Below are 17,322 nucleotides of genomic sequence, written 5' to 3'. Positions count from 1 at the left end.
TTTATTATATTCCATTATTTTGTATAGTTTGGCGTAAGCCCACGAATTGCACAGGCCTCCGCTGGAATGAACTCAAGCATGCACCACCCGGCAATTAGTGTGTTCATAAAGCCTTTGACAAAAGAGTTGCAAGATAAGAAAATGAAAAGTGGAATTTGCTGCACGCAATATACACAATGTTTTATATGAAGTCTAAAAGCATCACTTTGTTTTAATGTCAAAATCACTAATGAGTTGAATGAGGGATAATAGTGCATGAATTTAAAAATAAATAAATAAACACTTTTAAGGTGGGCACTTTGATTAATGAAATTTGATGCATCAAACAGAATTTAATAAGTTTATCCAAATGTTGAGTTTTCTTAAAGATGAGGAAAACACTTTTCAGGTTAAAAAAATAATGAGCAGGGTTTAGACAATCTGGATTTTAGGGCCGATCACCGGAAAAAAAAAAATGACCAATCTGACCACAAGACTGAGCAATATATTTAAATTACTTTTTTTGCTCTATTTACTTGTGTACGGTTTATTTAGCACTGTAATTGCAACACATGCTAGTACTTTTCATACAAACTTAGTGTTTGAAAAACCAAAGCTAAAAATATAAATTTCAAACATATGTTGATGCATTTCACTTTGTCTGCTTCTCACAATTAAGGAAGAATCCAAGACAATGATAATAGAGACCGACTGGAATTTTGAGCGGTGCAAAGACAAAAGTTAGCAAAGGTTAGTTCAAATGTGAACAGTCTACACACAAACCCCCAGTTGCATATCAGGTGGCAGGCCACAGACCAAGCACGTCACAGTTATGTGCACCCGGCGGATATACAAAGCAGGTTCTTCGGTGTGTGGGGACAGGTATGTGTCACCGGTCGGGTGCGTATGCACAGACAGGCAGCCGGGCGTCCGGCGTCAGAGGCAGCACGGCCGTCACAACACGGCACACGCCGAAGAGCCGCATACCAGGCACCCACATCGCGCGCACACAATGGCCACTCAGTGCTCGCTATCACGCACCAGCAGCATCAGCAATGTGAAATATTCACACAGACGTGGAGGGGAGGAGGTTAGGACGGAGAAAAAGCTTCCAAAAGTTGGACTTCCAACTAAGAAAGTGGATGCTCATAGAAACTTTTTTTATTTCTTTTATTTAGGTCATCCAGATAAAGGCAGACGTTGGTAAATTAGAGATGGAAATATTGAGGTTACATTTTTGAGAAGAAGCAATTACGGCAAAAACATTTGAAAATATGTTTGGACTGTTTTGCAGTTTGAACACTTTTGATATTTTGCGGGAAACAGATCACATGAATAAACAATAAATATGAATGAAAGCTTTTCATGGTGGTAAATAATGATCTTCAATATTAACACAAAAATAAAAATAATTCTAAATGAAATATGCAAACAGTAATTAGGGATGGATAGAATGTCAGTTTAGTCGATGAACAGTGTCATACTTGAGATCATATTCATATTCGCCGTTTGACATTTTGACGCATATCGGCATCTGCCTTTTTTTAACAATGGGTAAAAAAAAAAAAATTTAAAAAAGGGCCTAATTTATTTATTTAAATTTTTAGTAAACGTTTTAAGACTTGCTGCTGACCCTGGAGAATTTTTGCACTTTATTCTTTTTCTACAACTTTCAATTTTACTTATACCAAAATTTGACCACTTTATTTACAGTCAACTGTTTGAGTCTTGCTTTTGAAACCAGGAGTTCCCTGTACTTTTTATCTAAAAAGAATAAAAGATGCCTATCATTTAAGATAAAAAGAAAACAATTTGAAAAAAACACTTGGATAAAAATGCTGGAATCTGTTAGAATGAAAAAAAATGTCTCCAAATATGTCTCCTTGACCAGTAAAAATCAGTCTTGGCATTGAAAAAAAAATAATATCAGTCTATCTCTAAATGCTATAATCAAAAAAATTGTCTCAAATTCTTTGGATCTTCTACTTGTGTTTTAGGATATATTTAAGCAATTCACCCAAAAACTCGTGACATTTTGGACATTTAAACCCGGAGTTAAAAAGTATACGATACCAGCAGTTGACGGGTGACAGACTTTCCACGGCTCTCTGCCGCCCTCTGCTGGAGAGAGAGGAGACTTTAAAATGGACACCGGGCTTCGGCTGGACGACATCCTTTTTTAAAGCATCCTTCTGCTCCGGCTGACCTCATGTTTCTAACCCTTGGGGGAATCAGGGAGATGAACAGCGAAGATGTTAATGTCAGCCATGTGTGAAGAAGTCGCTTGAGCATTTTCAGCAAATACAGTGAGGCCCTCTCAAAGTATTGCCGACACCCTGAGCCCTGCACATCTGGCGTTAATCACTAACACACACATGCAAAGAGAAACACACACGGACACATGCATACACACACAGGCAAACACTTGTGCAAAGATCTCCTTAAGAAAATCCCTCTCAACTCCTGAATTTACAACATGACTGGGTCAGCACACGTGCTGTGGATTTAGTCACACCACAGCGAAGTAATAAATGCTGCAAGGTTGATACAGGTATCATTGGACATGATGCATGCATGCATGGGGGAGGAGATTAATGCTCAACTGTAAACAATAAAAAAGATAACACTCAATAATGTGATCGGCGGATTTGCAAGTTAGTTTACGTTTAGAAATTGGCGTTCCTTTGTCTTTACTTGCCTTTAAACTGCAGCTTTAGTTGTTCTTGCGTCACGTCAACACGCAAAAATGATCGATACACCTGTGACAACCTTTTTTTTTTTTTTTTTGCAGCGACAGTATGGCGACTCGTTTGGACAAACTACGTCGAAGCCAACCTGTTCACATATTCAACAGATAAATACGGCATTGTGGAATGACACAGATCAAAGTATGAAAAATATTAAAGCGGCGCATTAACCAGAAATGTTACGATTTCCATAATGGCCTCGTTGAATCTGGAATTCTGCAATTGTGCACAACAGCAAGTACAGTATCAAGGGTCCACATTCCAGTTTCAAATTGCAAGGAAATAGGAGCAAACTACTTGTGAAAATATGGCTTTTATTTATTTTTACACGCAATGTAGAACTTTAGCCATATAAAACAGCACTTTGCTGGAGAAAAATAAAATTTGCTCTCTCACTCAGATTTTCAGACACATGCACTCACATTTACATTCAGGGTTACCATTTTCCACAGTTCCACTCAGCTTGCAGTTGACCCCAATTTACATTGTTAAAAAAATAAGTGCGTTGCTCCTTTCATGAGAGCAATTTTGGGGTATGCAAGAATAACCCACCATAACATTCTTTAACATTTGCAGCTCCCCATACTACAAAACATTCTTTATCCAATGGTAACCACAATCTCCCACAGTATAATATGTGGGTCTAGAAATGATAAATGATTATCATAGATGTTGATATATATATATTTCTTTAAAAGAGGCTGGGCAAAATGTAGTCGGACGCTTTGCCGTCAATGAGACCACCTCCATCATTGTCGACAAACCAGCAGGGAATTCTTTGCCCCTCGATCATATCTTTGCTGAAATCCTTCTGCCAGTGTCTGCGCAGATGAGAAAAATAAGGTCACCCGATGCATGAAGACGTGTATGATGAGAGCGTTTAGCTTAACAGGCTCATCCTACCTGGTCACATTGAGCGTCTGCCCTTTCACATACATGGTGGCGTCCGTTTTCTGCTGCATCTTCCCCAATTTTAAGTGGGACACTTCAAAATCAACCCCATGGTAGAACTGGCCTGAGGTTCAAAAACATAAATAAAATCATTGTGGTGAGAGTCACCAAAAGATATGTTGTTTATCATATGTTGATTCCCACCTAGCAATCCATGAACGGCGTTGGACAAATGGTGGCTGTCCAGAGTATAGAAACCCAAATAGTTCTGCTGATAGTGGCGCCTCTTCCATATCTTTGTATGTCTGATGACCATAAACTTGACCGAGTGCCTCAGTGTGACTGTGAGGCTGCAGTTCTTTGTCAGACGAAGGTCCATGCTGCATGAGGAACCGAAATATTATTATCTTATAATACATGGCATCAATGGAGCTGTCCATCCGCCAAAATTGTAATAATAAAATAATAAAAAATAAAAATACTTGGTGTCTTTGAGAGAGGCAAAATCCGTCCACAGTAACTTGACTTGTTTCCCCTCATGCAACAGCAAGATCTCCTGAGTGTTGACCTCCAGCTTTACCCCCAAAGCCTTGTGGCGGATTCCAAGACGACCAAAGTAGGTGTACATCTTTTGACCCGGGACAAATTTCTTCTTGCCAATAATCTCGCCATTCACTACAAAACCTGAAAGTAAAAAGGATTATTCTAGTCTCCGTGTTGCTATTATTTGATGTGTGTGCTAGGTCGTGACCTGACTTGGGGTCCCGGACCAGGTTGAAAATAGTCCCAGGTTTGTCATTGATGTTGAAACACAAGGCGTCTTCTCTGTCTGGAACTTCTATCATAAAATGTGGATCACCATCCACTGTAAACATAAAGATAATACATTTATACAAAGATGATTTCAATGTGAATCTAATGATGAAACAAAAAACAGTGTAGCAGCTTTATGCAACAAAGAGAGCAATATTAAAACTACCATTTGATTGTTGCCGTGAACTTGCCGCACGGCCAGAGGAACCTGAGACAAAGCATTCAGACACTTTAATGTAGAGGAGCCCAAAATGCAACGATTAATAAGGACAAAAAGACTCACCCTGATGTCTCGGTTCTTGAACTGTTTGACACACACAAGAAAACCAAATACAAAAATACAACGATTCATTTCAGTTCTCACAATTCATGGCATTTATAACCAAAAGCTAAAAGTATAAATCCAAATCTCCCTGTTTACTCATCTGAATATGCTAAAAAATGACCGCATTTGCTAGCTGTAACCAGGCAAAATTAAATATTTGGTTATTCATATCGATTCATGCAAACGGTAGTCAGAATGAAAATGATTTTATGATTTGATTGGGGCGAATTTGCAGGACGAAGATCCAAACCATTGCAAACGATACAAATGTAAATCAATATTGGCCACAATGCAATGATTAAGGAAGGTAAAAGCATCACACCTCTTTGGCTCTCTGCTCTTTGCCGTTGATCTGAAATATAAAGATTGTAAGCAAAAATTGCAGATAACCGCATGGCTCTTCTAAAACGTAAACATGACTTTTACCCTCTGTCAGCTTGTCAGCAATGAGGGGGCCACCTGCTTTGTCCTCACTGTCAGGCTTGATCACCACCAAGGAGGTGAGCGGCGTGACAAAGTTGTAGCGCAGCGACATAGCCAATGCCTGGGCAGTGAAGTTCTCATTTTCCTGCTGACTTCCAATGCGACTAGCAAAAAAGTTGCCGACTGAGTATGACGCAAGAAAACTCGCTCCTCGAGAAGCACTCTCAAGAATATCTGTGATTGCTTTGAGGGTGAAGGTCAATAAAATAGTGGTGGAGATAAAGCGGAGAGAAACATTCGAAATGAGCAAACCTCTTCTCCAAGAGCTGCTGAATGGTGAGGTAAGCCCACAGACGCTCGGTGAAGTCCCCAAAAATGTACTTGTCTTCTGGATAGATCACGTTCCAGTCGTCCACTTTGGCCTTGCCCTGCACTTGGAAATCTTCCTCTGGCTGTGGCAGGAGAGAAATAAACCGTTTATTGCAAATCAAAATGATTCATTCCTCAAAAGTGTCACTAAGGGCAATAACAAACAATAACAAAATTGCCTTGTAAAATACAAATAAAAAAAATAGATACTTTTGCATGCATACTTGCTCAACTTTGCGAAAGGGGAAAAAAAATGAGCTGACATTTGATATCTATTTGACTATTTTCACTCACCCCCTGCGCAAACACCTCCACGAGGAAATTATCAAGCTCGTCAATACGACCGGCCACCACAATCTCTGAACCGTTGAACAGATGGCTATGGTGATTTTGGGTCAACGAGTCTACGGCATTACCCGGATACTTCAGGTTCACCTCCAAGAGTAGTGGACTGGACACTTCTTCATAAAAACCCTGGAAAACAAATCATATCCACAGCAATCCAATTGTAATCCTCCCCTTGCTTTAAATAGTTTCACGTTTTTTTTTTTTTTGGGGTGGGGCTCTACTTGGAGTTGAAGAGCTGCATCCGAGGCCGCAAAGATTCTGCGGGCCAACCCTTTGTTCTGTTTGCCCAGCACATCCAGAAAGGAATACTGCACATCATTTCCAAATCCAAGACAAAACAGAGACATGTTTCCACCAATAGCCCGGCGTACATTCTCCTGGATCGTCGTCAGGTCGGACACCCCTGCGGACGCGGTCCCATCATTCCAATTCCATCACTTGATAAATAAAATGAAAATACGTGTCGGTGAGATGAGGCTCACCGCTGTTTGGCATCCCATCCGTCAACAGAATAATCATATCCATGCTCCTGTCGGGAACCCGTTTCGATTCTCTTTCCTTCTTCAGCAGTGTCACCGCTTCCAATAGTGCACTGTTGATGTCAGTAGCTGAAAGACAAATAGAAAATTGTAAATATGCATTTCTCCCTTTGTAGTCATATTCTTCTGAAAAAAAATGTAGCTGTAGTAAAGTTAATATTTGCAACCAACACTGCATAATAAATCCAAATAAAAAAATGATTTGCTTTCAATTATGGAATGTAGATCACGTTTAAGCCAATAGTCACGGAAATAACCAAACGCTGGTACCTACATCCCCTCTCGTTCAGTTTCCCAACATAGTCAATGGCCTTAGTCACATCCTCTTTTGTCGCTTTCACGACGGAGTTTTGCCAGGTGTCAACTCTATCGTCAAACAGGATGAAAGTGAAGTGGTCGTCCTCGTGGAGATCCTTCAGAATGGCCGCCAGGGCTTCGCGGGTCTGCAAAAGTTTCCACAAACCATTACATCTAGTAAGAAGCTCGATGTAAACACAGATACTACACAGTTACCTGTCGGATCTTTGTGCCGCTCATAGAGCCACTCCTGTCAACCACAAATATAACATTTTTTGGGACTGTGGGTAATTCAGGTGGGGAGAAGAAGTGCACAAAGTAACCGTTCACCATCTGTAGGAAAATAAATACATGAATTGCAGTGTCGATTTAAAACACAAAAAGGCGCAGTTTGGAGGCATCGAAGCTGACCTGGACTTCGCCAAGGTTTTCTTTTCGTTCGACATCATACTTGACAATAAAATCTCCTTCAATTTGAGTGCCCTCACATGACGGACATTTCTTTTGTTGCTCCATTGTTGGTGAGAAAGTAATATAGGCCTGAAATAGAAATAATAGATTGATTTTTCAAATTCATTTGAACAAGATCAACATGATCAGTTCTACTAAAAGGCCTTACTTTCGTGTCGGTGACAGTTTTCTCCACTAGAGAGAGCAGCTGGTTCGTGAGGAATGTTGCTGTCGCCTCCACTGACGTCAGGCCTTGAGGCTCAAAGATGCGAATTGTGATCTAAATCAACCAACATAATATCACATTCAAGAGGATATATTAATATTGCTTCTCATTATGAAGCCACAAAAAGGTGGCATCAACCTGAAAGTCTTGAACACGTTCTTTGGGTTTCACCCGGGTCAGAAGCTCATACCGGCCCAGTTTCCTCTGAAGCAGCTCCTCGTAGGTCAAAACGAAAACGACATGACTTTCTGCTGCAATGTTGACAGACACAGAAAACTGCTCCATCTGTCTTCCAGATGCCCTAAAAAGATTTGTTGGTTGGAAGATAATGCGCTACATCCTGTGCCCTCACTTGAACTTACTTGACCAGTCCAGCAGTCTTTCCTGAAGAAACCGCCTTCTCATACTCTTTTTTGGCTTTCTCTTTCCCCTTCACCTCTCCAACATAAACTTGGCCATCAATTTCCCTGAGAGGCAAGTAAGGAGTTTGTAGAATGTGTTTACACTTGATGTATTTTAAACTTACATGGTGAAGTTGGTGATGAAAGCCGTCTTTGGCAGCTCCACTTCGAAGAAGATTTCCTGGGAGATGTTGGCTTTGTTGAGAGCCTTGGAGGTCATGACGGTGTGAGCGAAACGTGACGTCACGGCACAGTCAATTCTGAAAGACTGCACCTCCACCATCTGAAAGGATGAACAGAACAGTAATCGTGCCGGATTAATACCATGAGTCACACAAGGTTATGGGAAAAGTGGGAGAAGAATGAGAACTGGTCCAACTGTTCACTGTTCTGCACATCATTCATTATAGCCAGACTTGCGTTTCTTACATGATCAGATTTGGTGCTTCTTTTCTGTTTGTGAACACAAAAAGAAACAAAATAAGAAAGTCATAAACATTTCATTCTTGGATGTACTTAATCGTGTTGTTGTGCAAATTAAGAAACGGTCCGCACACCATCATTAGTGATTACTAAACAGATTAAAATAGAAATAATTAAAATCGAATACCTTTATCGACTTGGTGCTTGCAGCTCTGTGAAATTCCTGCAATACACAATTTATTCCTGTTATTTCAAAAGACATGTGAATGGAACTTTCCAAGCAATAAATTACAACACACAACAATAAACATCCTGGTCTCGAATCCTACATGAGAATGCTCGTTGCAAGGTCATAAGTAAATAAATAAATAAATAAAAAAGTCCACCAAAGCGAAGGCCCGAATTTCAATTTGAAACACTTCACAGAATTACCTCCACAAGCGCATCTCTGCGGGAAACAAGCAGAGCTTCTTGCCCCTGTGCTGCAAGCACAATGCAGAAACAAGCCCACTGTATGATTCCCCACAAAACAGGCATGGCGACGACAAGGAGAGTCTGATCCACAAACACACCGCGGCTGAAAACAAATGTTGTGGGAATTCCGGGCATGTGAAAGAAAGTCTACCCAGAAGTACTCGACTCCGCCCACTCATGCTCCCAGAGGGGGAATTTCTGTTTACACTTAGACAGAATGAGTCAGTGATCGCGTTTTCCCGGAAACTGGCATGTGTGGGTTTGAGAATGCAAGGGAAGTGTTGTAACCCAAAGTCAAATCTGGATTTGCCCATCCAGATGGATAGATTGGTTGCACCCAAGAAAACAAAGGTAACCAAGAATTGATTGATTAAATGATAAGTTTTATTCCACATACGTAGAAAACTGCTCTGATTTGTGTTTTGTCATTATGGATCAAGAAAAACATCATTAGACATTTTTTTTCTCTAAACTGTTTTAAAGAGGCCAGACACAATGTAGTCCGAGACATCTCCGTCAATGAGGCCTGTGCCATTATTATGAATGAACCAGCATGGAACATTTTCTCCGTTCTTCACATCTCTTCTGAAGTCTCGTTGCCAGCCTCTGTGGAGCAGCAAAAGGCTGCCATGAACAAAAAGCTGAAACTTATTTTAGAACACCAGTCGTGTCTTACTTACCTGGTCACATTGAGCTCATGTCCTTTGACGTACATGGTGGCATCTGGTTTCTCTGGGACTTCTCCGGGGCGCAAGTCTGTGACCTCGTATTTAAGCCCGTGGTAGAACTGACCTGCATGAGGAGCCACCAAGGTACGATCATTTTAGCTACTGTATAGTCAGAAGCATCATCAAGACTCCATCCATCCATCCATCCATCCATCCATCCATCCATCCATCCATCCATCCATCCATCCATCCATCCATCCATCCATCCATCATATCCATCCATTCATCTATCCATCCATCCATACCTAGCATCCCATGAACAGACGGTGACAGGATGTGGGTGTCCAGAGTGTAAAAGCCCAAATAATCCTGATGGTACGGGTGCTTCTTCCACACTTTATGGAGCAGGATCACAAACTTCACAGAATCTTTTAGAGTTACTGTCAGGCTGCGATCCTTGGTCACGAGAATATCCACGCTAAGGACCAAAGGAGAGACGAGTAAAGAAGAAAGAAGGGGTATAATGATGGATGAATGTTTTTTTTTTTTGGCCACATATAATAAGACTTGCAGATGTTACTATTGTGGTAGTGACTCTGATTCAGATGAGGACGCCAAAGGCCTTTTTTACACAATCTACGACTGACTCACTTATCTCCCTTGAGGGAAGTCGTGTTGGACCACTGCAACCTGATTCGATTGCCATCTTGGATCACTGAAATGCCTTTAGTGCTCACCTCCATCCTCACTCCAAGATTTCTGTGGATTATGCCAAAACGCCAAAAGTATGTATAGATTTTACCGTCGGGAGGAATTTGTTTGTCTCCGATGGTCTGGCCATTCACCAAAATACCTGATGAATGAGGAAACAAAATAATTCATCTGCATGGTTTGCATTAGGATTAAAATGTTTTAGCATATGATCTTCTGTGAAATTGGTCCGACCTGACTTTGTGTCTTTGACAAGGTTGAAAATAGTTCCTGGTTTGTCATTGATATTGAAACACAGCGCATCGTCGCTGTCTGGTAGCTCCAGGATAAAATGGGGATCTCCATCCACTGCAAATAAACACATTCAATGATGTATTTTCATTTGTGATTCAAGTCGAGTCGACTCAATTGAAAATTGAGAGTACTTACCAAAATAAGAGGGTGGAGCATAGGCCATTGTATGGAGATAAGGGCCTGGACAATATCCCAGAAAAAAAGAAAGACTGGTAAATCAGTTGTCATTATTTTCACAAAAACACAACAATAAGTATTAAAAAAAAAAAAGAAAGTCTTACTTGCTCGCTCTGCCGCTTGTCTTTCCTCTATCAATGAAAAAAAAGAGGAAAAATAATTTGCTAAGTCACCATTCTAAATCAAGGATAGGTTTGACCGCATTCACAGATTTTAACCTTTTTAATTATAACCTTTAATTTAACTGAAAAACAATTATATTTTTTTAGGTAAAATAATAAAAAGGTCTATTGGTTGATTGCACAATGTGCACACCCATAAATTGCATTTTTGACAAGTGCACTCAGTCCTCCAGGATACTATCATCTTGCTAAATCTTGATTTGGCAATCGTACTCTCTTCCCTTGCAAACTTTCTGCATCTTTATAATTGCAGCGACATCTTTCTAGCATTCTTTTGGTGACGTAAACTTGAAATAATTAATCATAAATAAATAAAGATCCATGTCTCACCCTCAGTCAGTTTGTTAGCAATGAGGGGACTGTCTGTTTTGTTCTCAATCTCAGGTTTGGTGACCACCATGGAAGTGAGAGGGGTGACAAAACTGTATTGTAGGGACATCTCCAAGGCCTTGGCTGTGGCATTTTCTTTCTCATCCTCGCTACCAGTCTTGCTGTAAAAAAGGATACCAATAGGAGCCATCCATCCATTTTTGATGGCTTTTTTCAAAGAGTGTCACAAATATTTACAATCACCTCTTCCCCATTAATTGCTGAATGGTAAGATAAGCCCACAGACGCTCGGTGAAGTCCCCAAAGATGTACTTGTCGTCTGGATAAATCGTGCCCCAGTCCAGAGCACTAGTCTGGCCCTGCACTTGGAAGTTCTCCTCAAACTGTAGGGCAGGAAAACAATTTAGGAAGCAATATCTGCTGAAGATTACATCTCAATATAGAATATGGAATTCTCTGTCAGCAACAGTGTGTGTGTGTGGTTCAATAAAAGTCAGAGAAGGTCTCACCCCTTGGCCGACCACTTCCACCAGCATGTTGTCCAGGTCATTGTCCAGCAGTCGACCAGCCACCACAATCTCAGAGCCATTAAACAACTGGCTAAAGTGGTTGGTGGTTAGAAAACCCACTGCATTGTCAGGGTAACGTAAATCCACCTCGGAAAGCAGCGGGCTGGACACCTCCTCGAAGAAACCCTGGAATGAATTCATTTATTAGGGGCATTCAACTTTTTGCCACATTTAGAATGTCAGTTCTTAGCTTTAGCTTGTGCTAATGCTGTAAAATGAACCTGCATTCCCCACCTGAAGTTGAAGAACGGAATCGGAGGCCTCAAAGATTCTACGAGCCAGTCCTTTGTTTTTTTGACTTAGCACATTTAAGAAGCCATAGTCCACATCATTTCCAAACCCGAGACTGAATAAAGTCGTGTTTCCGCCATTGGCGGCGGCCATATTCTCTTGGATCCTTCTCGGATCTGTCTCACCTTCAGAAGACAAAATGTGTCCAAATTTGATTAAAAATAAAAATGACATCTGCCTTCGACTGAGAAAGCAGCAAATGTAGAACATCCCTCCCAAATGAAGAAACAAAAGAGTACATGCTAACCTGAATTGGGCATTCCATCAGTGAGTAAAATGATCATGTCAACGCTTCGCTCTGGGACCCTCTTCTCGGCTTTGTCTTCCAGCAGCATTCTCAATCCTCTTAACAATGCACCATTTATGTCAGTTCCTAGAACGAGAACAGACAATTAAAAAAAAACATTCTTAAGCCAATAAAATTGGAGTTCTTTGATCACCTCCTCTGGAACTCAACCAATCGGCATATTGTATGGCCTCGGCCACGTTGTCCTTTGTAGCTTTGATCAGTGTTTCCTTCCAATAATCAATCTCGTCATCAAACTGCACAATGGCGAAATGGTCATCCTCTTTCAGATCAGAAAGGATGGCTTTCATTGCCATTCGGGTCTGGAAGGAAAACATTTGCTCGTCAGAACATTCCATTACGACAATCTGAACCTGAGGGCATCACCGCTCACATAGTCGCTTACCTGGTGAATTTTATTTCCGGACATTGACCCGCTCCTATCAATCACAAACACTACATTTGTTGGCACTCTTGGCAGGTCAGGTGGTGCAAAGTAATGCACAAAGTATCCGTTCACAATCTGAAGGGCAGAAAAGGTTACGCTAAGTCGGCAAAATGCCAAGCACGTTGTGGCGATCCAAAGAATTGATTAATAAGTTCACAGATGACCTGAATGTCCCCGAGGCTGGTTGCGCGCTTCACATCATATGAGATGACAAAATCTCCATCGATCAGTGTGCCATCACAGTCCGGGCATTTTCTCTGCTGATCCAGAGTCGGTGAGAAGGCAATGTGTGCCTGGAAGTAAGGAGCAAATCTATTCAACCAACTTGAAAACAGAAATCTTCTGAGATCGTGCCACGTAATTGAGCCCTTGGACATCCCTGCGCCAAAATCCAGCCGAAGACTTTCCAAAATGTACCTTCTTCTCGGTCACAGTTTTCTCCACCATGGGGAGCAATTCATTGGTGAGAAACGTCGCACGGGTGTCAACTGAAGCAATTCCTTGAGGCTCATAGATGTTCGCTACGATCTGATTCAAACATGTCCAGAAATTGTGACACTTCATTTAGCACCAATTTCAGGATTGCTAAATGAAAATGCAGTAACCTGAAACTCCTGGACAAGTTGTTTTGGTTTCACTCGGGTCAGAATCTCATACTGGCCCAGTTTCCTCTGGAGGAGCTCCTCGTGGGTCAAAACGAACGTAACGTTACTTTTCGCGGCGATGTTGACGGACACTGAAAACTTCTCCATCTTCCTCCCAGAAGCCCTTGATAGAAGCACAATAGAAGTTATTATTACATGATCCAAGTCTCATTTGTCTTAGCCGACTTACTTGACCAGTCCGGCGGTCTGTCCTGAAGAAACCGCCTTCTCATACTGTTTCTTGGCTTTTTCTTTCTCCTTCACCTCTCCGACATACACTTGACCATCAATCTCCCTGTGAAGAAAGACAACTGATCTGTGTCAAAGTCCCCATGTCAGAATGGACTTTAGAACCGCTTATCTGTTGTCTAAACAAGAACCGATTTGTGTTCTCCGAAGCATGATTTTAAACCCAGGGTACATTCCGCCCACGGGTTTTTGGCAATTATCCCCTAAAGTCAAACATAACAACAGCATTTTTGACAACCCTTGCTCTAAAACAGGGGTGTCAAACTTATTTTTGTCGAGGGCCACATCATAGTCATAATTTCCCTCGGAGGGCCATTATCAACGTATTCTATATAGGCTACACAACAAACGAATAATGAATAACTAGTTTTGAAATCAGAAAAAAAAACATTCTGTTTTAAAAGGACAAATGGTAATAAAAATGAGTAACAATGTCTCTATTTTTTTAAAAGTGAAGACTTTTGTAATTTTAGTAATGACACAAAGTCGATGCAAAATTTGTCTTTGTGGGCCACATAAAATGATGTTGCGGGCCGTATCTGGCCCCCGGGGATTGAGTTTGACACCTATGCTCTAAAATATCATCATGGTGACCTTACATGGTAAAATTGGTGATGAAGGCCGTTTTGGGGAGGTCCACTTCGAAGAAGATTTCCTGCGAGACGTTGGCTTTGTTCAAAGCCGTGGATGTTATGACAGTGTGAGCGAACCGAGACATCACGACACAGTCCACCTTCACACTGTGCACCTCCACCTGCCAAATGAAGTGATGCTTGTTTGAGTACACTCTTTATGCCTAGGAATGACCATGTTGGGAATTGCAGAAGAATATATGAATCCTTTTTTCACCGTGAGATCCTGCGTACTTCTTTTCTGTAAGAAAGAAATAGACAATTACACCTTCTGACATGCAAGTCAGCTATCCATAATTGTGCAAAGCTGAAGTGCAAAACTTTTAAATGCTCTGAAGCAAGCCACTACGTTACCACCAGGCAGTTTTGCGATCTGGAATGGATTTTCTTTTATTTTTATTATCATTATTTTCAGAAAATTCAATATTCGGTTGAAGAACCAACATCCTGCAATGAATAATGCTTCGCCTCAAGGAGTTAAGTTGGGATGTCACATAGTTGATTTTTTTCGTGTGTGTGTGTGTGCTGCAGACCAATATTTGAGTTACAGATGTGCCAGTTAAGTTGGGGCGAAAAAGCAGAGCCATAGTCGCCCATGCACTTTAAGCTATTTATTGAACGAAAACAACCATAGTTGGTTTTAGATGCTTTTAAAATTACTTTCAATCACGTAAAGCACAATGTGACATATAAATAAAGACATCTTTACTGCTTTGGCCCTCAGCTAAGTTATTTACATTGTCTTTACAAAACAGTACTATATTTGTGTTTATTAACATGCATCAAAAATGTGGTGGGCTAACAACTAAAACTTGATAAACTATTAGGTCAAGGTAAGTTTTGCCAAATACCTTCAGTGACCTGCCAGGATGTCTTGCCTCCTATAAAAACAAAGAGCAGACAAACAAACTAGAAATCAGAAAAGATTCTTAAAATGTCACAAAAAATATTCAACTCTTTTAAAACTTAATCCTAGACGTCTGAATATTACCTCGGCAGCTCCATGAGGTCCAGGGATGACCAAATCTCCCTGAACCGGGCTGGGCAGCCATAAGCAGGCGCTGCCCCACAGCAGCAGTAGACCAACAGTCAATGCTCCAGACATGACCAAAGCTCAACTGAACACACAGTTACCTTCATCCCTAAAGTAAGTTCTCTTGCCAATGGGAGGGACCCAGTGCTGACCAACTAAAAGCCATGTCACAGGAAGCTTGAAAAAAATATACATACCTGGTATCTGCTGTGTGTTTACTCCACTGCAAAACACCTTTTGCAACACTGCAGAGTATCATAATAGCCGCATTTCATATTAACCATCGTAATGTTTCTTGTATGACATACAGTACAAGCACATTTGCTGTACCAGTGAAATGAAATGTTTTTAAAGTTTCTTGCCAGTGAATAGTGCACTGTTCAGTTTTGCCCCGCTCTCATTTTTTTTATAGCTTAATTATGCATCCTGTCCTCACTTGTGCTGGAGTCGTCAAGTTGCTACTGTAGCTTTAGTGCAACTTTTAATAAAAATAAAAACATGTTGCTGGCTGTAATCTCTCATATCGTGGCCAGGGGATTTTACGTTCACAATATCAAGAGAGGCTTAGTGAGTGGACTCTTCCAACACTGTAAGTTGAGTCTCAAGGTGATTCAAACCACCAGAAAACCATCAAACTTAAGACACAGTTTACATGTTTTTGTACATGGTGCTTTTGCGGCAAGTCACTTTTTATTTCTTTATAGTGAACAAGAGAAAAAAAACATACAAACAGAAAAAAATACTTCCAAGCATTGATTGGGAACACATCAGTGTGACTCATGCATGTCTGATTCATTCACTGTGTAAATTGCAAAGTGCAACTCACCGACCGTGTAAACATTTTTTTTTTTTAAATGGTTGCATATCAATATAAAAAAAACATCAACTCGATGGCATCAAGTATTTTCGCAAACGAGTCTTGCAATGAGGCGCTACTTGTTGAACACGCTGGCTCCTGGGGCTTGGGCAGCAGGCTTGGCCAGGGACGTCTCAGCCCCTGACCTGACGTTGCTGAACACGGACGGTGCTACTTTGCCCATTCTCTCTGAAACAACAAAAGCACAACAGATACAGTACATGACAAAGTTCTGCAAAAACAGGTGATATCCGATTTTATCATTCTTTTGTCTGACTCCGAAGTGCTTGCAAAAGAAATCGATAATGCCGTAAGACTTGACTTTATCGACAAATGCAATGCGTCATATTTTATCGCAAATATCAATAGAAGGAAAAAATTGAAAACACCCTTGTTCGATTCCCAGTCAGGGAACTAACTTTTGATGGTGCAAATTTTTCTAGTTGCTGTATTATGTTACGGGGCACCGATTGTCTAATTTGCCCTAAGCGCTATATTGCTGTGTGCTGATAGATGGAACAACACCAAGCCATCTTGAAAACGTACTTGTTGGAATGGAAACAGACTTTCCGTTTGTGAAAGTGTGACGAGAGGAAAGAACCCATGCGACTTACCACACTCCGCCATGACCTCATAGGTCTTACTCTTGACTTCACCCTTTAGGCCCAGTTTGCTGCGGGCTCCTTTCAGGTCCTCCTCCTTCATGGGGGGACGCTTCTTCTTTTTCACTTCGCCTGGCTAGGATGGACACAAGAGCAGAAGGGTTGACAGTGTTACAGTACAAAATGATGAAAGCTCAATTAAACTCAATTAACTGAATTTACCTGTGACATGTTGCTCCAAGTTGTTGTGTCGGTTCTTTTCGGTATGTCTGCTGGGCGCCTGGGGTGTGTCTCCTAGCCCCTCTAGCCTGACGTGATGCATATATATATAGTCCGGCCAGTGTGTGACTCAGCCCCCCCCCCCCCCCCCCCCATCAGCTTCTGTCCATTGGTGCCTGTTGTCGTGGTGTATTATTAGGTGTGATGTGAGAGATGGAGCAGCTGGAATGAGACTTCAGTAGACTACGATGATTAAAGCCGCTCTTCTCTCACCATCTCTTAATGCTCAATGTGGCTGAGATCAAGTGCTTTATTTGGCCAATGATAAGACATCTGCTGGTAATGTCACTCAAGCACATTGTTGTGCCAAAGAAACTGCAAAGAAAAGAGAAAAAATGTGATCAGTGGTGTAAGAGGGGTAAAGAA

At 41.2% G+C, this 17,322-nt stretch overlaps 3 protein-coding genes across 3 annotated transcripts; all 3 read right to left on the bottom strand.

The window, feature by feature from the left end:
• Positions 1-3,020: 3,020 nt before the first annotated feature.
• Positions 3,021-8,863, bottom strand: LOC133162856 (inter-alpha-trypsin inhibitor heavy chain H3-like). The gene is made up of 23 exons (XM_061292337.1): positions 8,664-8,863; positions 8,419-8,454; positions 8,238-8,261; positions 7,934-8,091; positions 7,770-7,874; positions 7,546-7,708; positions 7,351-7,461; positions 7,143-7,271; positions 6,948-7,064; positions 6,709-6,877; positions 6,378-6,503; positions 6,117-6,298; positions 5,842-6,021; positions 5,491-5,630; positions 5,182-5,342; positions 5,078-5,107; positions 4,714-4,734; positions 4,597-4,638; positions 4,369-4,482; positions 4,100-4,301; positions 3,822-3,997; positions 3,630-3,741; positions 3,021-3,547 (listed from the first exon to the last, which is right to left on the bottom strand). The coding sequence occupies exons 1-23, from the start codon at positions 8,838-8,840 to the stop codon at positions 3,418-3,420; spliced, it is 2,805 nt and encodes a 934-aa protein (XP_061148321.1). The 5' UTR covers positions 8,841-8,863; the 3' UTR covers positions 3,021-3,417.
• A 204-nt stretch (positions 8,864-9,067) lies between these two features.
• Positions 9,068-15,315, bottom strand: LOC133162857 (inter-alpha-trypsin inhibitor heavy chain H3-like). Its single transcript, XM_061292338.1, has 22 exons — positions 15,178-15,315; positions 15,038-15,067; positions 14,404-14,427; positions 14,154-14,308; positions 13,496-13,600; positions 13,267-13,429; positions 13,079-13,189; positions 12,826-12,954; positions 12,620-12,736; positions 12,368-12,536; positions 12,175-12,300; positions 11,871-12,052; positions 11,577-11,762; positions 11,311-11,450; positions 11,068-11,228; positions 10,660-10,686; positions 10,514-10,558; positions 10,319-10,432; positions 10,025-10,226; positions 9,679-9,851; positions 9,386-9,497; positions 9,068-9,311 (listed from the first exon to the last, which is right to left on the bottom strand). Exons 1-22 carry the CDS (start codon positions 15,289-15,291, stop codon positions 9,173-9,175), a joined length of 2,724 nt encoding a protein of 907 aa, XP_061148322.1. The 5' UTR covers positions 15,292-15,315; the 3' UTR covers positions 9,068-9,172.
• A 557-nt stretch (positions 15,316-15,872) lies between these two features.
• mustn1b (musculoskeletal, embryonic nuclear protein 1b) lies at positions 15,873-17,056 on the bottom strand. Its single transcript, XM_061292342.1, has 3 exons — positions 16,900-17,056; positions 16,690-16,813; positions 15,873-16,264 (listed from the first exon to the last, which is right to left on the bottom strand). The coding sequence occupies exons 1-3, from the start codon at positions 16,906-16,908 to the stop codon at positions 16,152-16,154; spliced, it is 246 nt and encodes an 81-aa protein (XP_061148326.1). The 5' UTR covers positions 16,909-17,056; the 3' UTR covers positions 15,873-16,151.
• Between the last annotated feature and the right edge of the window lie 266 nt (positions 17,057-17,322).

This window comes from Syngnathus typhle, linkage group LG11 (assembly GCF_033458585.1).
Source record: "Syngnathus typhle isolate RoL2023-S1 ecotype Sweden linkage group LG11, RoL_Styp_1.0, whole genome shotgun sequence".
In the NCBI taxonomy this organism is placed as follows: Eukaryota; Metazoa; Chordata; class Actinopteri; order Syngnathiformes; family Syngnathidae; genus Syngnathus; species Syngnathus typhle.
This window is presented reverse-complemented; position numbering and strand designations above follow the sequence as displayed.